Source organism: Bacillus rossius, chromosome 2 (assembly GCF_032445375.1).
Source record: "Bacillus rossius redtenbacheri isolate Brsri chromosome 2, Brsri_v3, whole genome shotgun sequence".
Lineage (NCBI taxonomy): Eukaryota > Metazoa > Arthropoda > Insecta > Phasmatodea > Bacillidae > Bacillus > Bacillus rossius.
The window spans coordinates 78,399,261-78,422,788 of NC_086331.1; the positions used below are offsets into that span (position 1 = coordinate 78,399,261).

Sequence of the window (23,528 nt, forward strand, 5' to 3'; positions counted from 1 at the left end):
GCCACCACAGTGCAACTCAATGGAGCTAATCCACATCAAAACATCACTGCCCCTACTGAGGGGGAACGAGCATAGTGAGGGAGGCATACAGTCATTTTCTTGTTTGAAGAGGGATGCTCGCGGCAGTCAGGGCCTAGAATCTCACCCCAGGCATAGTACACCACCCCAGTGCTGCGCTTCGAGTGCATCACTCCCGTGCGATAATTGTGAGGCGTCGGTGCACATAGCGGCCTCAGATAGAGGGGGGCATTTGACGCCAGCCGATAGTGCGCCTCTTAGTCGCAAGGTCGCGATGCCTCTCCGACGCCTCTCAAATCCGTGTGACACGAACACGCCCGCGCATGCAACATAGTGCAACGAGTGTGAGTGCACCGAACGACCCGCAGCTAGCACCACTACCGGCCACCTCGGCGGAAGCACTCCGCCGGGTGTGGAAATGTGCTTCCGCCGGACTATAGCATTCAAGGGCATATGTTTTCTCTCACAGACATAAACTATGTAATGCATATTTCATCAAATGTTTGTATTTATTAATGCTATTGTTCAACGTGCGAATATGTCCTAAACTTGGCCGCGTCTGTTTCCCGCGCACAATTGGCTGACCTGCTGTAGCGCGGTGCTACACGAGCGAACCAGTATCCACCGGGAGCTCGGAGAGGCTGGTCGTCTTCGCGCAACGTTGAGAGGCCACCTTCGCGCTAATTCCGCAACCTCATCTAGATCGTGAGTTACAACACCACTGGCCGTGCATCACCGCGCAGGTCTTAGCAGCAATGTTCGCCACGTACTGTTTTCTCAAAACTCCCTCTCTCTCCATTATAAGCGGGGTCATCGCCGAACAGCCGTACATGCGCAGAGCTCTCTAACCCCGAACAGTCGCGGCCAGGGGATGGATAGCACTATGTAGAGGTTGATGTGTAATAAAAACCACACTTCACGTAGCGGAGTGTATCATTTGTTGTGTAAGGCGTCTTGGGTGGCCTAAACAGCCCAAGGATCACCTCTACGGTCACGTCCCTGCCTCCCGCCACTTGGCCGAACCCAAACCCCGAGACCCATTCCGCAAAAACTTGATAGCTTTAACGGGGAGGCATCCGGACCGGTGTCAACTTATACGGTTTCTATTTTACAACATGTGTTTATATTTATAGAATACCATACAGCCAAACAACAGTGTGATGCAAAAGTGACTTTATGTTTTTTAAACGACCGATTCAGTTATTTATTATGTGGACAAATGTAAGCTAATAATTTTATTTTGCAAAAACTATGTAGTTTTTAAACTTTAAATTTACATCGTTTATTAATTATTAATGGCTTTTATATTTTTATTAAAGTTTAGATCCTGATTGGTTATGTTTATACTTTCTTAAATGAGTAAATAGGAAAAAAAGTATCACTTTGGGGTAAATACTTTCAGGATGTGTATTTACGCTTTAATTTGTCATGGCTCCTTATAAATGCGAAGTAATATTTTTGGTGTTCAATGTTTGCTGCTCTGTGTATGTTTTTGACTGTGGTTTTTAATCAGATAAATAAGGCGTGAATGTGGAATTTGTGTATTACCGCATAAAATTTCAGTGATTTTAGTACACAATCAGGTTAGTGTAATAATTATAATTTCGCCTGTTATGTAAGTTTAAAAATGTTCAATAACTTAATTTAGCGGCGTAAACAAACGAATTAGTTTGAGTTGTAATAGCATTTGATGGTAAAAAAATTGTAACTGTCAAACGGGTCGTAACAAATTTTTATAGTTTTATTTCTTATTGATTGTGGTTCATTTTTGCAGGAACATTTTTTTTTTTTTGGAATTTCATGTGATTTTTTTCTGACAAAGTATTTTATTTTATTTAGTTAAATTTTTTAATATTTGTTTATAATAATACTTTGCTAAGGTAAACGTGACAAAAATAGCTGTCAGTCAGTAGGAAATCAATTTAAATTCAGCGTGATATAAAATTCGTTGGTCGAACAGTCATTGAAGTCGCAGTGAACTTCGTGGTTGAAAAGAGAATCATGAAGTTAGCTTTAGTGGAAAAAATATTCCATAATTTATATTTGAGACTATGGTGCTTGATTGACCCGCATAAAATGGTTTAGATGCGTTTAAAATGTAGCTACAAATTTTTTTATTAGCTCTGCAGTGATATGCTGTTGCTCATCTTACATTTTTTAGGGATAGCAAGCACCCATTTGACAAGCTGCTTTAGTGATTAAACTGGTGTTTTATACAACAGTCTCTTCAAGTGTCCCAACTCAAAATCAAGTGGGGTTAGGTTGAGCGAATGAGTAGGTGTGTCCATTACGCACAGTAACAGCAGTTTAAATGCAGTCTGATGTTTATGAAAGAAATGAGGTTTCACGTTATGTTAAAACCAGCAACCTATTAATGTTGCCAGCATACATTTGAAAACACTATAATTCAGATGAACCCAGGGTTATAACACTATCTGATCTTGATAGCAGATAGCAGGTGAAATGTCAGTAGCAAAACATAAAAGTGTGAGATAAATACATACCATAAGTAGCTACTACTGCAATCTGCAGGTAATCAAGTACACAATGGCCAATTTGTTGCATTAGAAGAGCCACAGTAAAATCAAAACTCCTGAAATTGTATATTTGTTCATGACTAATGGCTGTACATTATTTAGGGACAGGGCGTTTTGATATCAACAGAAATTTTGGGGTGAAAACTAAAACAGGTAAAATTTTTGTATCATGTATTCAAGTTTATCGCTTTATACTGTATATTTTTATTCGGTGGTACTTGATGCTTGCGTTTTAATTAGGTATGTCAAAAGCTCTTAGGAATAAAAAATACTTATGTTATAACAATGAATTATGATAAGTTGAATACAAAAAATATTTTCTTGTTTATCCAACTTGAGATCATAATTCTTTGTTTTAAACATATCATAAGTTTTTTCATATGTCCATTTTCTTTTGATGTGCTAAATTAAAACGGCAAGCATCTTATACTACAGGATTGGTGTATTATGGATCATGTTATCAGGATCATGGGATAAACTTGTAGACTTGATCCGGAACAATGAATCATTACTTAATTACATATTAAGATATTACTGATTACATGTGAGATGTTTTTATTGGACCTAATTTAACCCAAATCATCTTTCACTTCACAATTATTACCAACGTGTGTGGAAACCTAACCTACCCTGGTAGTATATTTTTGGCTTTTGCCATTGGTAGTGAAGTAGAAAGGAAGGGGAGGATGATTTCAAATTCAAATTTTTTTTGGGGTTAGTTATATTGTAGTAACATTTTAGGGTAAATGCATTTAAGGAGAAACCTGTTAATAAAACAAGGTAATACTCGGACAGCGCTGCTTTTTAGAACTAACAAAATATATATATATATATATAGGAAAACACAGTTTTTACATACTATACACATCTCTATATTTACTCCGAGGGGATGGTTTCGTAATTCTTACTAGTTGGTGAAAAAAATTTTTGTATCTTACATTACTATACCCATGCTTTCATGCTTTTGTTGCCATTCATTGTATACCCACGATAAATATGAATATATGTTTTCCATATACTTGAGACGTTCCTGAATCAACTTAGAAAAAAAGTTTAATATTTATGCTACTGGTTTATGATAAAATAACAATTTAAAACTTACATTACAATACTAATGTATTCATGCCATCGTCCGCCAACATTCATTGTTTACCGTGTTTTTTTTTTTTTTTTAATTTTTGAAGAACTTGGTCAATGTAGGTGGTGTAGTAATGAAAATAATTGAAATGACTATTGCAATTGTAAGGTATTTTTAATGCTTATTTCATGTTTGTTGTTTTATTAGAATAAGTAATGGTAAATATGTAGTGTACGGATTAGCGCCAAAAAAAATCGTACAAATATAAAATAACTTTCATTAGGGCCTATATGCTCTTTTACGTCCTCTTTTCATAACCGCCTGCGGAGATAAGAAATTCCAAATACTTTAGGAGATATGGAATTTTTTAATTTTCATGCTATGCACTGATGCGGCGTTCAGCGGGAAGCCTACGATTCACTCATCCTTCTGGACATACCCGAATACTCACGTTGGCAAGCCTTCTTTTCTTAAAATTAGCAAGAAGTAATTAAAAATACTTTAAAACATTGTGGATGGTTGGTTGGATTAGGTAAGTATAGCTACATTAAAAAAACTGTAAAATCATTTTATGATTGCTTAGCAAATAACTTTTTAATATGTAGCTATCCAGCGCTAGGAAACCGTTTACATGATTTCACAGTATTTTTAATGTAGCTATCCTAACCAAATCAACCATCCACATTGTTTTAAAGTATTTATAATGTAGCTAACATAACCTAGTTGACCATTAGTTTTCATGAGTTGCATATTTATTTACAACAAAAAAAAAACCAAAGATGCACGATCGGGCGTTTGCCTCTCGTCTGTTGAAAGAAGGCTTGCCAACATGAGTATTCGGGTATGTCCAGAAGGATGAGTGAATCGTAGGCTTCCCGCGTTCACCATTGTTGCTTGTTTACAAGTATGATATTTTTTTTTTTTTTTTTTTCGCGACGTAGTTGAACGACTTCATCACGTAAAAAGAAAATTACGTGAGTTCCTACTGTTCATCCTTTTTCCCGGTTTGTTAGGTCAGGTCAGCTACATTATAAATACTTTAAAACTAAACAACCATTAAAATTAATTTTTATTATTTTTAATGTCCGTTCAGTTTCAAAGTATTTATACTGTAGCTGACCTGATCTAATCTACCTTTGTCCCGTTTTGTTAGGTCAGGTCAGTTACATTACAAATACTTAAAACTATACAAGTAAAATTAATTGATATTATTTTTAATTTCCATTTTTTTTGAAGTATTTATAATGTAACTAACCTTACCTAATGGAAAATTTCTGTTATTTAGGCATTCACGCGCACACGGCAAAATATAAAATGGCGTCTGTGAATGATTACATAGGGCTTGTATTGCAAAATAGGAACGGCGATATCTCCAAAAGTAATTGAAATTTTTTATCTCCGCAGGCGGTTATGAAAACAGGACGTAAAAGAGCATATAATGAAAGTTATTTTATATTTGTAAGATTTTTTTTGGCGCTAATCCGTACACTACATATTTACCTAAGTAATTGTATTACAAAATGTTTGTTTTGTTACATTGCATTTAAATTACGTACTATTTTGAGTTGTAATGAATGAGTCTAATGGGAGGCAAAAATTTGAACAGAAGTGTTAACGTTGTTCTTTTTCCACGAGGAAAACGTGCTCTGCACTGAAGTAGCGGAGACATTAAATTTTCTAGTTTTTCTAGGAAATTCTTTGATTACGGCTGTTGTATATTCTGTGTTTGATACAGCTGGTGTTTCATGCAGAATTGGGAAAAAAAACAGGTTTTTTTTATTACATAGTTATTTTGGTTCTCAGCATGTTAAAATGAAAGCCATACAATATCCTGCTTTCTCCCACTAATTTTGAACCAGAAAAGTAATAAGTTATAACATCAAGGAACTGAAGTCCAGCAATGCTGCACATCTGACTGGGAATTAACCACAGAAAGAGTATTTTGGTAAATATCTTAAGTTGCGGCTTGCCCGCAAAGCAAAAATAAAATTATGGAAATACCATGTTCCAACACTAGAGACATTCCTGTATATATCCTGAAAACAGAAATAATAAAGTCCTATTAGTTTCTGAGAAATCCCAGTTTTTATCTCGCATTTCAATATCTGTGCATTACCGTTGCCTGCCATTAATTGTTTACTCATATCGGATTGTGTGTTTACTTTGGAGAATTTTAGTCAATGATATTGTTTTATAATAAAAATAGTTAATCTGAAGGCATATTGCAGTTGTAGGTAAAATATTGTTAAAATTTTCTTTTTGTTGGTTGTTTGTCTAAAACTCATTGAATTGAGAAAGAATTTTTTTTTACTTTTCATTTAAAGTAGTGTTTTGAATCACGTAGTAATGAACAATTTGTAGTTTATGTTAGAGACATAAAAAATACTTAAAATTATTGTGGACGGTTGGGTTAGTATAGCTAAATTAAAAATATTGTGAAATCTTGTTAATTTAGGTTAGTGACAAAAATACTTGAAAATATTGTGAACTGTTGGTTTGGTCAGGATAGCTATATCTTAAATTAGTAATTCTTAAGCAACCACAAGAAATATTTGAGTATTTGTAATGTATCTATACTAACCCAACCAACTGTCCACAATGTTTGAAAGTATTTTTGATGTAGCTAGCCATGCTTAATCGATCATTCACAATAATTTGAAGTTGTTCTGAACAAACACACAAACACACGAGTAAACAATTAATGGTGGCGGTAGCAGCATTGTACAGAAATTGAAATGTGAGCTAAAAATGTGATTTCTCAGAAACTAGTAAGAATTTACTAACACTGTTTTCATGGTAAATACAGGAACATCTCTAGTGTTGGAAAATTGTATTTAGGTAATTTTATTTTTACTTTGCGGGAAAGTATTGACATAAGATATTCACTAATATTTCTCCACAGGAAGAGGATTCCCCATAGAATGGATGTTTCCCACAGAATGGGAATTTTACAGTATAGTCAGGGATGTCCCACAAAATAGGATTTTTTACAATAAAAAATTTGTTTCCTCTAATTTTTTTTAATACTTTTGACTTCAATTTACTAATTATTTTAATTTTATGAAAGTATTTAGCTGGATATAATTTACAATTTATACAGCTATTTTAAATAAGATGTTGATTACTATGTAATTAGTTGTTCCTGTATCACAAGAAACATTAATGAACAAAGTATTGTTGTTTGAGTGGAATTAGACCTTTCATTAAAATCAAGATATTCCATTAAAAAATGCATTAAAACTTTTTTTTAGAAAAACTGTTTAATTTAAACCATGGTTTAAATTGTGGTTTAAATCAGCAACCCTGGTTTCATGTATCCCAGTTTGTCCCAGGATCCTGAAGGCTTGATCCTGTTGGCTTGATCCTGTTGGCTTGATCCTGTTGGCTTGATCCTGATGGCATGATCACATTGGCTTGATTCTGTGGTACATGATGCTTGCTATTTTAGTTCAGTATGTCGAAAGATCCTGATGGCATGATCATGTTGGCTTTATCCTGTGGTACATGATGCTTGCTGTTTTAGTTCAGTAATTATATGACAACATTTTTTATATACAGGATCTTTCAACGAACTGAATTAAAACAGCAAGCATCATGTACCAAAGGATCAAGCCATCAGGATCAAGCCTTCAATCCAGGGATAAACTTCAATATATGAAATGAAAGAATTAACATATTTTTAATTTTTCATAGTTGGCTACAGTTGCACTAAACAAAGAGATACAAGATTGCTGGTAAACAATGTGTGGTGGCAGCGGTGTGAAAACACAGGTATTGTAATGTAATCTTTAAACTGTTATTTTTCACAAACTAGTAGTATTTGCGAAACCATTCCTTCAGAGTAAAATTGTAGACATGTGTATTGTCTAAAAACCATGTTTTCTGATTGGTCATTTCATGTCAAATCACCTAGAGCCATGTGCTCCAAGGTTACAGATTTTGTTAAAATTTTTTATGCATACATACTTATAAAATTCTAAAATAATTCACAGTTACTCATGTTATAGAAATGTATGCATAAAAAAAATTTGAATAAAATCTGTGACATTGAAGCAGGATAGTGTATTTTTAATTAGGTGATTTGACATGAAATGACTCTGATCTTTTTCTAAGTGTTCTCCAAAGCCGTGCTGTCTGAGTATTATCGAGAACAAAACTAGGCCAAACAGTTTTCTGCTGTCTAAGTAAATTTAATTTGTGTTAGCATCAGTGTTAGGCAAAAAAAAGGGGCTAATTCTAGATCATGATTCTGGCAAGTGCAGAAGCTTATTACAGGTAAATAAATAGTATGGGAAATAAATGACGTCCTAGGAGTAGGCCAGTGAGAATGGAATAGAGTAGGATTTCATGTTTTGGTAGCAATGGAGTTGACAATGTTGATATGTGTTTGTTTATTTAAGGAGTAAGTTTGTGGCAGTAGTAGTGGAAATTACAGATTGCGTGTGATGTGTAATGTTCGCTGTTTGGTAAATGAAAGGGGGAGCGGAAAATATTGGAAAAGTCGGCAACGAATACATTAAATTGTTAATAAGCTATGGTGGAATTGGTTTGAAGAGAAAAAAATTCGCGGTGAATTTATTTCTAAAATGAGGTAAGTCAGAAATGTACAATCGTGTGTATGGAAGAATTAAGTGTGTATGTTAAATGAAGGTGAAATTTGATATGTTAAATTAGCACTCGTTCAGGTAATGAAAATGAAGTGAAAGGTTGATTAGGTAAGGTCAGCTACATTATAAACACTTTAATATATTCTGTACGAACAGTGTATTCTGCGATAGAGGTCAGTTATGATATTACTATATAGCTATATTCTTACAGGATAAGCAGGGGTAAATGTGGGTTTGGGCCAGAGTACTGTAGACACAGTATTTTTTGCATATTTCATTTTTGTATATCATAGGTTTTGGGTATTGTAATGAAGACTAAAATTCGACCCGGTCTAGTTTGGATTTTGATACTGGTATGTATTTAATTTTTAAGCCTTTTCAAGATCAATTTTTCATGGTATCGTGAAGTTGACTACAGTCCACCGGGTCTAATCTATTTTGCGATAGCTGTATTTTATTCCTCATAATTTAACACTTTATAGCAACTTTTATTTTTCAGTATCATGAAGTTTTGTAATAAACTTGGTGTTATATTTCAAATAAACTTTGTGTTACATTTCACGATACCACCATAAGTTGTAACACTACATATATCATTTATTTTATAATGAAATATTAGTATCGCAAAATAGACCAATTATAGTCGTTTATTTTACCGAAAAAGCATAATTAAAAAAAATACAGATTTGCGAAAAATAGTTTATTTATTGTTTCCCTCCCAAAACCCACATTTTTTTCCTCCTTGTCCTGTAAGAATGTAAGGGTGGTAATGACATAAGTGATGCCATCGTGATGTCATCAGTATTGTTACGGAATCGAGATTGAGAATAGACCCGTAAAAAAAGGCCAAAAAGTAAAGCACATTGAATCCAACAAATTAAGGCCTGATACTAGTTATAAGCAAAACAAAGCTAGAAGTCAATAATACTTGTAAAAACATAATAAAATGGGTTTTTGAGATGCTGGCCACCTAATTAAATACGGGTAGTTTTCAAAGTTTGTTTCTTTAATGAAAGACTTTTAATGGTACAAAAGCAGAATTAATATACTGTTTACTACTCTTTATTATTTAACTTAGTGTGTACCTATGATGCAATACATACTAACACTGGTATTTTGTGTATTTTTGAGTGTTTGGTTGTTTCAGTGTAAGTTGAATTTTTTCAATTGAATTGACTATTACACTTGCAATTAGGCTTTCACCTGGTGGCAAGGAGTACTACCTCCCCCCCCCCCCCCACCCAGCATTCCCCTCAGATCCTTTGCATCTTTCATCCCTACCACCTACCACCTGTTTATCCAACCCATTACAGTCCCTTCCTGCTTGCCAAGAAAAGCGTTCCTACCCCTTTCCGTTCTTGCAAACCACTTACCTTTAAAATTTATTCTTTAAAAATAAAATACAAGTTTGCACATATTCTGAAAGCAGTTAAGTAATGCTTGATATTCCTATGTGAACTGTTAAACTATCCCACAATGTTTTGGACATATTTCAACAGTATAAAATTGAACACGCAATGACCAAACAGGGATATCAAGGGAAGGAATTGGCTGTAGTCAAGGTTGGATTGGAGTAATTAAAAAGAAACCATGAAAAATCAAACTTTGGAATTGCTGGCCCAGATTCGAACTTTGATCTTTGGGTACTTGAGTTCAGTGTGTTACCACTGCATCATCTTGTTCTATAAGAAAATATACATGTGAAAAATTTTTAAATACGAAGTCAACTGTATAAATGTATGAATTAGGCTACATAATATTTACTTTGTGTGTAGCTGTTTCCATAACATTGCATAATATTTTGTAAATATCTTGTGTACTTGTGGACTATTTACATTTGAATTTTTCATTAGGTTTGTTTTTGATGTAATTGAAGACCATTAAGACATGACTGACTCAAAGTACTTCACCACCACGAAAAAAGGAGAAATATTTGAACTAAAATCTGAATTGAACAATGATAAGAAGGAAAAGAAAAGAGAAGCAGTGAAAAAGGTAAATAATTTCTTGGTTTGTTAATGAATGATAGAATTTTGTATAAGTTGATAAGCTCTAAGCATCACATACTAGTCAACTGTACAAAGGAAATCACTCAGACCAATTGTTTTGTGAATAATTTCCCTTGAGGTAGGTATTTAGAATATTCAACTATCTGGATATAGCTTTCCCCTCAAAAAGCCTGTTTAGGTGGTAGATTTGGGTCTTGTATTAGATTAAAACCCGTCATTAAAGAGTCACTTCATAAAGTATGTATATGTAAATGAATATCAGTGTTCATCTCCTACTTGAAAGATGCTCATTTGAAATATTTAACTGTTGGTTTATATTTGTCAGTGGTCTGAAGTCAGAGAATAAATGAGTTAGAACATTGAAACCCATCCTACAGATACCACAGCAGATGTTAAATTCAGGTTCAGTAGAGGTTAATGGGTGGCTGGCTTTCATAATTTCTGCATCTGAAGTCTTCATATATCTGTGAATTGTGAAATGTAATGTCCTGCAATGTTTTAGATCTGATCCATATTGCAAAGGCACATTTTGATATAGTGCCTGGATCCACTTGATACAGCTGTGCAGTTTTCGGAATGCCATTACATTACTTTTAGTTCATACAAAAGTAGTAAAAGCCCAGGCTGATGGCTGGTCTTATAAACTAGGCAAGAAACACAACAGCACAACATGCAACCAATGCAAAAACATCAGTCTTCTGAAAGCATGCAAGTCACAAGACATCAAGCCTTTAAGTAAAAATTGTAAAACAGTAGAAAACAAATTTCTAACCTGGACTTTTTTTGTTAATTCATATTTATAATGAAAACTAAACAAATTGTCAGTAATTTTATTTAAAAGTGTTATTTTCTTTCACTATGTAAAAATTTAACAAAGTAAACATGATGTAAGTAATACGAGGGTTATTTTTTTTTCAACCTCCGATCGGCTGTAATAAAAAAACGGGAATGAATTGGGAAATTATTTTAATGTCAAAAGAAACGTACATCTTTACTCTATTTTTCAACATAATCACCGTGCAGATTGAGGCATTTGTCGTACCAATGCACCAGCTTTCCAATACCCTCTGCATAAAATGATGCCTCCTGCCTATTCAGCCACGTTTTAACAGTGCCCTGCAGTGTGATTACAGTTTCATTTCTCCATGGCATGCCCATTAATCGATACCCTAATCGCTCGTACACGAATCAACACGTCTCGTAGTGTTTACCCCCTTCCACCAACCATGTGGAGCGGCCAACTCACACCTCAGTTGTGTTTGATCACCCTCCTTACAGTCCGGATTTGGCACCGAGTGACTATCACCTTTTCCCCACGTTGAAAAAGTGGCTTGGAGGACGACGCTTCAACACCAATGATGAACTGCAGAGCACTGTTAAAACGTGGCTGAATAGGCAGGAGGCATCATTTTATGCAGAGGGTATTGGAAAGCTGGTGCATCGGTACGACAAATGCCTCAATCTGCACGGTGATTATGTGGAAAAATAGAGTAAAGATGTACGTTTCTTTTGACATTAAAATAATTTCCCAATTCATTCCCGTTTTTTTTATTACAGCCGATCGGAGGTTGAAAAAAGAATAACCCTCGTAGAAAGAAAATTGTGTTCTTCTGTACATATAACATCTGTGTCTTTTAGAGTTTTTGGAACATTTCTCTTCAAATTTGGTTGTTAAAAATGTAAGTAAAGATGCAAGAAAGTTTGAAGGTGAACAATACTTATGTTGAGTCTTGCATAAACCAGTATGCTAAAATGTGGTTGCTCAACATTTTGGATCGTGTATTCTTGCATATTTTATAAACCAGGCCTTAGGCCAGCCAGCAGGTTTTTTTTTGTCTCACGGTTATGCACTGAAGCTTAAGGCTCCGAACCACTTGGATACAGATTTGGTGTGTATAAATTTGAATCATGCCGGGATGTCGGGATCGAACCCACGATTCTCCTGACATGAGAGTGATAATTAGCAACTACGACCACTGAGAATCAAACTTAGCCAGCGGGCCAAATATATTTAGTCTCTTCATAAACTTTGGCTATTTTTGTTGGACAATGTTCATTACTAATTCAATCTGCAAATATATCTTCTGTAAAGTTTAATGTATAAAAATGCATGATTATTTATATTCTTCAATTTTTCATCTGCATTTTACTTTCACTACATATATTTCAGTATGTAAAAAAGGTTTCATATATTTCAGTATGGTTTCTTACAGTAGGTAAGTAGTCTTAAATATGATAATTAAATTTGCTATAAAAATGTAAAACATTATGCTTTTGGCTTAAGCCAAGAGTTTATTAATACATAAAATAAATGTATGTTGTATGGCTCAAGCTACTTAATGTGTGGCTGTGTAAATTTCCATAGGTAATTTTTTTATGAGCATGTTATGGTAAGCTATGGCTGATCCTTGTAAGCTATGATAAGAATTCATAGTGATTCAGAAAAAGGTGAGATTTTATTAGTGTGACTTTTTGGTTGTTACATTGCTATTTATGTGAATTATTTCACTAAGAGCATGGTTTTATAGTTTTTTTTTTTTTTTTTTTTAGAAGGCTAGGTATTTGCATTTCTAAAGTGAAAGGTTGGTTAGGTCAGTGACATTAAAATACACTGAAATCGAGAAAATGTATGAATTCTGGCAAAATAGCTTTTTTGTATCAGATAGAAAACTGTTAAGGATTTGAATTTGTGGAAAATGATTTAGTTTAGAGATTTAAATACAAGTAAATATTGATGGGAACTCCTATGCAGAACTTAGTGGTGAAGTGCCAATTTTTGTGTTGGCCAAATATAAATAATTTTTACTGTTCGGTGAAAATTTTCTTGACTTAAGCTAACCATAGTCTGAATTGCACATACATAATGCACTGGCGAAATTGTGTCCTATAGGTAGTTAACTTAAGATGGTTCACAAAGATTAAAATTATGATTGTTATTTGAATTTAGAGTGGTATTCTGTTGCAAATAAAATATTTTAGCCAAATTAGTAGATTTATTCCACTTTACCAAAAATTTTCACACTTTCCACAATTGCATAAAATTGACACAGCTTCTGGCAGCTCATCACATGTAATCCACATCTTCTAAAATGTCTGATGTTACAAATATGAAGTCCAGTGGCTACTTACAAACGTGCGGTATACATGGCCTAGAGACTTTGTCCACTTGATGTGGCTGTGAGTTACATAAAAATGCTTCATTAAGGTCTGTGCTGCTATCTGTGGTCAAATTGTTCTAATTAATACTGTCTGAAATAATGTGAAAACAGCGCAGCCCGGACCACAGGCATCATGTTATTCTAAACTCCGCATCAAATAATTATACTTCTGATTGATGACTAGCCATTTAGAGCACACACACTACAATATACATATAATAACCGAAAATAAGAAAATGAATATGGAATTCCCTGAAAAATCTGCCTTCAAATTGGTTACAAAAATTTTTCTTACTACTACCATGGGATCGCTCAGCTTACAGGATGAGATAATATCTTCTATCATTTTGGTGCCAGGGCATCATGCACTAGCCTTTCTTTTGCTGAAAAAACTGTCCAATGTTCTAGAAATGTAACCAACTAATACTAAATCTTAAAATGACCTGTTTAATACAATGTTATAATAATACAAGAAATAGAAAACTACTTTTAGGCACAACCCAAATTCGTCACTAGATTCAAAATATGTAAAACAGTACATAATTGCCTAAATACCCAACTACGGCGAAGCCAAAAGGAAGGGTTATGAATTTAGCAGTCTATTTATGTATGTTTGTATTTACGTATGTTCCTCCGTAACGCCTAAACTATGCATCCGATTTTGATGAATAAGGTGTCAATCGATTTGTTATTATGGCCCGGGTAACATAGGTTACATTTTAACAGACTTCAACAATAGGAGAAGTCGATTTTACCTTGTAAACCCCAATTTGAACCAATTTCATTCCTTTTTTTTTGACGTTGGAAAACATATTTTTGCAAAGGCCAAGTTTGTTTATTAGTGATCTGGACCCGCGGAAACTTTTATGCAACCCTCATGATTCAGTGTCTTTGGTGGAGTTGGAAAGGCTGAGAAGTATTGACTCTGCTCAATAATAAGTAAATACCCAGTTATCTTCTTGTATTTATTTTTGTAATTTATATTCATACTAGCTTTTACCCGCGGCTTTGCTCACATTGATATCCTTAAATAAGTATCAAAGATCATTGCAAAGAAAATAAAATATGGTAATTAGTTTTTTTAATTGCTTGACTGGGATCATCAGTATTTAAAAATTCTAACATACAATTTAGCTCAAAAAATTGAAAACATGCTTTATTGAAATATGTTTCACTATTAGAAAAAATAAATAATTTTAAATAATAAAATTTTAAAAAGTTAAAATTATTAACATATAATAAATTAATTTTTCTTTAAGAGCTTAAATCAGAGTATTATTCTAGGATGCTCCTGTATACTATAAGTTTTTTTGTCCGGTGCAAACATGTGTAGATTTCGGGCATTGGACACACGCGAACAGGCTACATATAGTTGACCACGGGAAAAGCACGGCTTTTCCAAATGCACCCCTGCTACCTGCAATGTTTGCACTTGAGCTTTGTTGATGTTAACAGCAAAACTAAGCCTGACGGGAAAATAAACTCTTTTGAATTGGAACTGTAGATTAGTGAGGATAATTGGAATTTGAGGTATGATAACACTTTCCCCTTTACCGACACCTGTGAACCTGTTAAAATGGTGGCACCTAGTATATTCTGCCCCAATGTATGATCCAAAGCCTCGTCCCTTACATAGTCGAGGAGCATCCAGATTTCGCATAAGCATGACTGTACATTTAGTTTCATTTGAAGTTTATGTGAGGGTACACGCGAAAGTTCAAGTGATGACTTTATCTATTGATAAATACTCCTTCATTTCCCCTTGCACCTCTTTTAAAATATAAGTGTTGATTTTATTAACAATATAATTTTTTGTCTCCAATATTGCTCTTGTGTACAACCACTGATCACTATTCAAATTTGTTGCAAGTCTGGGAAAACTTGGGTAATAAGATCCACGTCATTTTCTACTAAATTACAAAATTCTCTTAAAAGTAAAATATAACCTTCAGCATCAACGTCCAAACAACCATCACCGAAGAAAATAACAGACACCTAACCTCAAAAATTAAAAAAAGTTAAAGTATTGCTTGGCGGTGACAGAAAAATAAAATTGAATAGTGAATTGACTGCTGGAATTACAGTATTAGATTGGTGAATTATTTAATTTACTTATTAAAATGCCAGATGGCGTTAAATTTCATTCAACTTACTCAAACTCTGTCGGACGATCATACATACCAATATAATTTTTTTTGCCCTTCAAAAAAAATATATATTTTAAATTTATAAAAAGTGTCCTATATCCTTTACTATACCCTTGAAAATATTCCCAGAAAATTTCACGATGATTGGTTGAGTAGTTTCCATGTGAAAGGGTAACAAACAAACAAAAAAACTCACATTCACATTTATAATATAAGTAATGTTAATATATAGTAGAGTATAATAAAAATTTTTTTTAATTATGTGCAACAAGATTACATACATCTTACCTACACTACACACCCTCACACACCTCCCTCTCATCCTCACATTTTCTTACAAACTTTCACATTTAATACTAAGCTTACATTTCACACATACTCATATTAACTATGCCTATGCTCTATCTTGCAGCGTTGCCGGTATGCACAGATAAAGAAGGCGGTTTACTTTATCATATTCCGTATACTTAGCAATTGTTTTGTCATGAATGTCCTGATCTATAATGTTAATTATTAAGTATGTATTAATCACACTATTATATCACTCGTCTTTTTGTTGTCGCATCACAGGTTAAAGCAGAAAATATTAAAATAAAATTTTTTAAAAAACTAACCCCACCACGGAAAAAAAAACACTAAGGTAAGAAACAAGGTAGGTGCTGTTTGATATCGTCTTACTGAGTAAAACAAATTGTTTGATATGTTAGAAATTCCTATTTATTAAGTTATATTGACATCCTCTGTCACTTTCACATTAATAACATTATAATTCCATTCAAATGCCGTAGTGCGTTGTCAACTACAGAAAAAATAAAAATTTCAGAACTGAAACCGGACTACGGTAAAAACACCAAAAGGTAAGAAAAAATTTAGGTGTTGATTATTATTATAGTTTTATTAAGAAAGGTCAATCTTTTGTAATTAAAATCTTCTATCAGTGTGATATAATATCATAATAATTTATTTTTCCATTCTTTTATATCAAACTAAAATGCTTGCTTGTGTATCAAATTAAAATTCTTACTTTTTGTAGTTGACAACGCACAACTGTAGCATTTGAATTGAATTGAATGGATAATGTGTAACCGTCGTTCTTTGTAAATAGGTGTTGATTAAAACTTTTATAGTCTTAAGTAATATCAATCTTTTATATTTAAAATCTTTATCAGTTTGATATAACAACATTATAATTTAATTTACTATTCTTGTATATCAAACTAAAATGCTTGCTTGTGTATCAAATTAAAATACTTGCGTTTTGTAGTTGTAAACGCACGACTATGGCATTTGAATTGAACTATAATGTTATTAATGTGGAAGTGACAGAGGATTTCAATATAACTAATTAAATAGGAATATCTAACATATCAAATGACTTGTTTTACTCAATAAGACAATGATATCAAACAGCACCTACCTTGTTTCTTACCTTTAAATGTTTTTAATCGGTAGTCTGGTTACAATTTTTTTTAAACTTTTTTTTTTAAAAATAAAATACACAGCATTCAAACTAACTACAAATATTTACAAATTGAAAATATACTATTAAACTATGGACTCATACCTTGAACTATATAATAAGCATATGTTTTTTTGCCTCACTGGAAAAAATTGAATATTAAAAAAAAGCTCTGCTACATTACAATTTGTATATGTTTATTAAATGTTGATTAAATTATTTTTGCAATATCTAGCCCTTAGCATCTCTGTGATGTGGTAATCAAGAGTATGTGTAAAATTTAACACAACAGTTAATTGAAAAGTTAACTAATTGGTTTTCATGGACAATATTGTCAATTATAAAAGAAAGATTTATTGTTGTATGCTCTCAATAATTTTTTAATACAATTTGTTGATTCAGAAGTTTACACTAGAATAGTAATGTAAAAGTATAATGCTAGAAAATATTTTTGATAACTTGAAAATAAATTTTTACTGTGTAAAAATTATACAACTTTTTTCCAGGTCATTGCATCTATGACAGTGGGGAAAGATGTTTCAGCACTTTTTCCAGATGTTGTCAACTGTATGCAAACTGACAATTTGGAACTGAAGAAACTGGTTTACCTGTATCTCATGAACTATGCTAAAAGCCAACCAGATATGGCTATCATGGCCGTCAACACGTTCGTCAAGGTAACGTTTTTACTACCGTAGGTTACTTTTTGCCATGGATGTGCATATAAAATTATAATAAACTTTTTTTGGAGTACCATTCAGCTTTTCATTACAGTATATTCTTGATTTTTAGAAGCATATAGTGTAAGATTGTTAAAACTTGAATTCTACAGTCATCTAGATAGAAATATTATCTTTATTTAGTGTCCAAAAAACTATGACTACTTTTATATTTACTGCTAATATATCAGTAGTACCATAGAAATGTGTACACCTATCCCTCACTTAGTATGACTAATGCATTCCTAAATATGTTAGTTTTATCCGAAATCACGTATTCTGAAGCATTGGCCTCCATAAATTGAAAGGCTAATTTACTTAATGTGTTCCAAAATGTGTAGGGAAATATTCTTCATGTAATAAAAATGCCTAGAATAACATTCAGTGATAAATATGTAAAACCATTTATCTTTATAAGCCACCATCAAATGCTTTGTTTGACAAATTTGACACCATGTAACGGGAGATAGTTATCAATTGGCTGGTTGACTTGCCCACCCAGGCGTGACCCTCAACTCACGTTGCGTACCTTTCCGCGAACTTTCCAAACCATCCTTTACTGGCAATGAAAATGATATTACTGTCCGGATATTTACATTTTCATTTTTCAAAAATTAAAGTGCTTATTCATGTATCACTGCTTGGTTCACATCAATCCAGCCAGACCTGTGATCTTTTTTTTCAGTGCACCATACATTTAAAAACCTTTTCCATGTGACCCACTTCTGTTCTGGTATCTAATGTCAAATATATTCCCACTAGTACAACCAACATCATCAGACTTATATAAACATTGGATAGAGTCCTTATTTCGTATGATTGCAAGCACAGTTGAATTGCTTAAAACTAAAGTGCGACCAACATAAGTTTGGTCTTCATGACAATCTGCACGCTGTAATATTTAGTTTTGTCTAAAATAGTTGAACATGAAGCATTATGCTCTCGCTTGGAAGCCATGATTCAACTTTGATTCCAACTGCAGGTGCTTGCGCATGTACAGTTACCGGCATACAAATGGGCAGACATTGCTTGTATTTGTGCAAGTTCCCTGCCATTGGCTAGACTGAATTCATCATGGCCCAGTCTGAGGCCAGGAGACAACGGTATGGCAAGGTGGCATATGTGCGGAGGTAAAAACATTTGTTCCTCTACACTCCATACCCGCAATTTAACTTGCTATAGCTGATGTTTCTACAACAGCTGATAGCCTAGTCAGACCTGCCCGCGCATCTCTTCCTCCCTTGTATGGCTAACTGTATGCCACGGTGTAGCATTGCAGTATACATGCCTTTTCTATTAATAATATTGTTACTAAAGATGGGTTAGGTTGCCATTATATTTTATTCTGAATTTATAATTATTGAATAATCATGTTTCTTCTGTCATCCTTTTAACCGTATTTTGCTATTTAGATTTACTTAATGTTATGTGTAATGAGTTTTTCTATTATTGATTTAAATTGGAATATGGTATTATAATTGTATATTACGTTTTATTAGAATGCCGATGTTACATAATGTCTAGAACAAGGGATGGTGTCTGGGGTGATGTGTAGAAAGAGAGAGGCATAAGAGGCTTATAAGTGCAAGTGAGAAAGAAACAGTGCTTCCCCGCCAACAGAGATAGAGGCTGGGATTCCCCACTGGTCGTGGGAAATGTGTTATAACTGCTGTCTCACGGTGTGGGAGAGAGAACGAGAATGGGAGTCCCCGATTTCGATGTGAAATTGAAAAGAGACAGATCGGGGGAAGCCCAGAGTTCTGTATGTACAAGGTTTTTTCATGTATTGTAACTTGATCTGTGATTGGCTTGTAACTTGTAGTGTGAATGTTGCGTGCGTGTGATTGGTCGGTGAGGTCATGTGACGTCTACTCCCTGCGTGGAGGAGACGTGTCATGAGTTCATCAGTAGTCGTCGGGCGATCGCTGCCAGGCGAGGCCGCGTTTCGGCGGCTCGTGGTTTTTCGCTAGGTGCGGCCGTGTTCTAGGCCGCACATATTTAGGATATTTCCTGCAAAAGGTTGTTGAAAGACTTAATCTCCGTTATTTTTCGTTAATCTTCATTGCCCGAGCTGCGAGCATTCTCGACAGGCGAACGTACAAATGAAATGAGTGAATGAAACATTGAAAGTGTTTGGATTCGTCTGTGCTTTCTAGTTTGAAAGAATAAAACAAAAACTACAATCGACGCTTTAAATCTTTTTATTTTTGTATGTAACGAACTGTTACAACGGCACATCTGTTGGTTACAGAAGTTGAAACAGACTTCATGGCGCCATACCCGACTTTTTTTTTGCCTGAGGAGGTTTCATGCTAACTGAAATTTACAGACTTGCTATTCAAGACTGGGGCAGTAATATTAACATCACTTTAAATGAATTTGCGCAATTTGAAGATGTGCTAAGTGAGGGATTGGTGTATTATTTCAAAAATACATAAACATGTGGTATAAACTATATTTTGGTGTTTATTTGTTAGAGTTCAAACACAATAATTGATAATTTAGATTATTTGGGTTTTAAACCCCTCCTGAGTAGAGCATTGTTTTCCTGAACGAATATTTGTGGTGTAAAATTATTTTCTTTTCAATCCATCATAACCATAGGCATTTGAAGATTGCTTTTTTTTTTTTTTAAATTTTAAATGGTTTTATATGATATTGAACTAAGTAAAACATGCTAGCAAACTTTATGTGCTAATCCACCAATACTCATTTAGGACATCTATGTCCATAAGAAGTCATTGCAATATTGGTTTAATAACTTCCCATTCTCATTGTCCACTAAAACTAAAAGTTGTTCTGGGTTGTATAGTGTGTGGATCACTATTCCAAATGTGTCACACACTTAACGAGAGAAAATGGTTGTAAATGGAACAATTTTTTAAAACCTTTGTAACTGTAGTATAAGTACAGGCATTTACAGCTAGCTGCAAATAGCGTGCAATGATAGCCACAGCCAATTTTAAACATGACAAGAAATATTTATCTCTCCTCACTCCGAGTAATTAAATTGGGATCGTCTTTGAGCATTTAGAAACTGAAAGGGATCTCTGATGTGGGCTTCCCACCAAGGTGATATGGGTTCAATTTTCGGCAGGGTTGAACCCGGATTTTTCCCAACAGGGAAATGTGGCAGAGGTTGCCGTGATCTTAGGTTTTCTCAGGCTACTTCTGTTTTTCCTAACCATTCAGTCAATGTTCTGTTCTCATATCGAGCTCTACATAATTAATTAATTGGAAACTGAATCAGGTTTATAGTAAAAATGTATATTTTCAGGGTGGCCACCTGACCATGAAACTTTTAATTAGCCGGGAATTTTTTTAGTGTCTGGAAAATTGTGAGAAACTCGTTAATTTTTGATAGCCATTGGGAATTATTTGTTTGTCTAGCCAGTTGAAAAAAGCTTATTTGAAAAACTGCTCATCGTGCCTAAGAACTGTGTCATTTATGCAATTTTAAGTGCTATATGCCTTTTTTTTATTGCTGTTTTCGGTTTAGTTAAAAAACTACACACTGTGCATACAAACTGTGTCACTTATACCATTTTTGAGCGAACCTCTGCAGCTGATGTGAGATATGTGATACGTGTTAAGATAACACTTTGGATTGCTGGTGATTAGCTGTAGGGAGAGGAAGTGTCTATTCAGTTTCTTTTCCTTCCTTCTGTTGTTAACATCACAGGGTAATAATAAACAGAAGACACCACCGAAAACTATTACTTTTATTTGTCACGTCAAAGACTGTAAGCTCTACTGCAGAATGAAACCAGCAAATTATTTTGAACATGGAAGAAACTAGACTAATGTATGTTGGCGTAAGACAAGGGTATGAAGCAGTGATAAATGCAGGAGTTCAAGCATTTAAAATCACAAATCCCTTGCTGCAAGCAGCGGCAATTGAGCATGATTATGTAGATAGTATGTAGGAAAAGGGAAAAAATTACCAATTGCAATAAAATGCAGCAAGAGCTAGAGAAACTAGTTAGACAAAAGAAAGTTGAACTGCTCAGTGAAGCTAAGAAAGAGGTAGAATTAATATATATGAGCACATAAAATATGTCTAAATGTAATAGTAGTTTTGTAAACTTGTAATTTACTACCAAAATATTTTCTTAAACATTTTATATTGTGTGTACATAAGTTGTATATGATGGAAGATTCTATTTCTTCGAAGTGACTGGAATTTTTAAAAATTTTTTGATGTGAATTGTAAAATTAAGAAAAGTGTGAGCAATATTTTGATGCATTAAAACTAAATTTAAAATTTTTTTTTGCAGAAAATTGATCTTATCAGATGTAAAAATATCTGTATGTTCCATAATATTCTTAACAATTTTAACTCTTCAATTTATTAATTTTTTACAAAAGAAATTAAGTTGCTTGTTTTACTCCTAATTCTTGGAATATCATACATGATCACGCATAGTGACAAGAAGTGTTCTTAAAAGATTAAAAACAACAGAGAAATTACTATGGTTGTTTTGAATGTACTACATGCATGACACCAATTAATAAATTTGCTTGTTAAATTTATTAAATTGCTGAACTTTTTTTTCTTCAGTGGGCATTGTTTTTAAATAATGAAAGGCCTGGATTTTTAAATTCAGAGCCTTTAAAACCTGGAAATAACCAGGAATTTAGAATTCCATGTAGTGTGTGGCCACTGTGATTCTCTGTAGTTTAACAATGCATTTAAATTGTAGTTAAGTTTGTAGCTTTAAAATGTTTTTATAACTCATTTAAAAATATATATATATATTTTTTTATTTATTTAATAAGTAAAGCAACTTAGCAACACTTGTAAGCAAAACAGTTCACACATATTAGTCACTAGCACTTGACATTATAAGAGATTAGTGCCCCTAACAACTGTCTCTGCAGTTTTGCAGCCAGTGACAGTCTGCAATGGTTTCACTCAGAAATTTGATTTAGAGAGGTATTCTATGGCTTGAGAAGTGGGAAGTGCATAAGTTTTGATAGTTTCTCATTATTTGTTCATTTTATTATTTTGTTTGCTTGCCCATGACTGGCCATCTTCAATCTTTTATGTTTAAATAGCTTCTTTTGTTGACATTCAACTCTTTAAAATTCTCTTTTTTGCTTATTTTTTAATGGTGCACTGCTCATGTATTATTTTTCATTGTGCATGTAAATGTTTCTCCAATACTTGTATTTTGATATGTTGCCAATGTTTTGACACTTATATTTAAAATGACAAACACTTATGTAATTTTTCTGAAAATTATTCTTAAACACAAGTAGTCAGTGACATGGTCAGTTTTCTTTTTCACAATTTTCACAAACTTTATTCCAACTAATATTGATTCATTTAATTTAATTAGAATCACTGTTTTTACAACAGAGCAGTACCTTATAGGGGAACTGGGTTCGTAAGGGATAGCCCAATTAAGTTTTATTACAGTTTTATTAATTAATAATATTTACATTACTAATACTTACTATTAATAAACAATGCCAGATCACCAATCACTTGCACTTAAAATACTTATTCGCAATCACTCAATTTGTGTCAAGTTTGACAGTTCGCACTCCTCACTGGAGCTAGTCTCGACAGTGATTCGCCCCTTACCTTGCGCCTGTCCTTGCACACACAGCCTGGCGTGACACTGTCACACACTCACGGTTCCATCGCTCCTCGTCACGCCTTTGTCGAGGGGGTCTCTCACCCTCTCTGCCTATGTCGCACTTTCCTTACCTTGCGGTACTCTCCAAACTCACGGAACTCCTGCAAAGGCCGGCATTGTTGTTTATATCCCCATGGCATCCTTCTCGAAG

At 33.8% G+C, this 23,528-nt stretch overlaps 1 protein-coding gene across 2 annotated transcripts in view; it reads left to right on the plus strand.

Moving 5' to 3' along the window:
* Positions 1-1,434: 1,434 nt before the first annotated feature.
* LOC134529392 (AP-2 complex subunit beta) overlaps positions 1,435-23,528 on the plus strand; it is a 150,697-nt gene continuing 128,603 nt past the window's right edge. Inside the window, exons 1-4 of one of the 2 annotated variants that reach the window (XM_063363408.1) lie at positions 1,435-1,601; positions 7,327-7,404; positions 10,094-10,235; positions 17,520-17,690. In XM_063363408.1, the coding sequence (XP_063219478.1) occupies positions 10,128-10,235; positions 17,520-17,690 (279 nt within the window). In that variant the 5' untranslated portion in view covers positions 1,435-1,601; positions 7,327-7,404; positions 10,094-10,127. The remainder of the gene's footprint in view (positions 1,602-7,326; positions 7,405-10,093; positions 10,236-17,519; positions 17,691-23,528) is intronic. The other variant, XM_063363407.1, reaches the window with a different exon arrangement.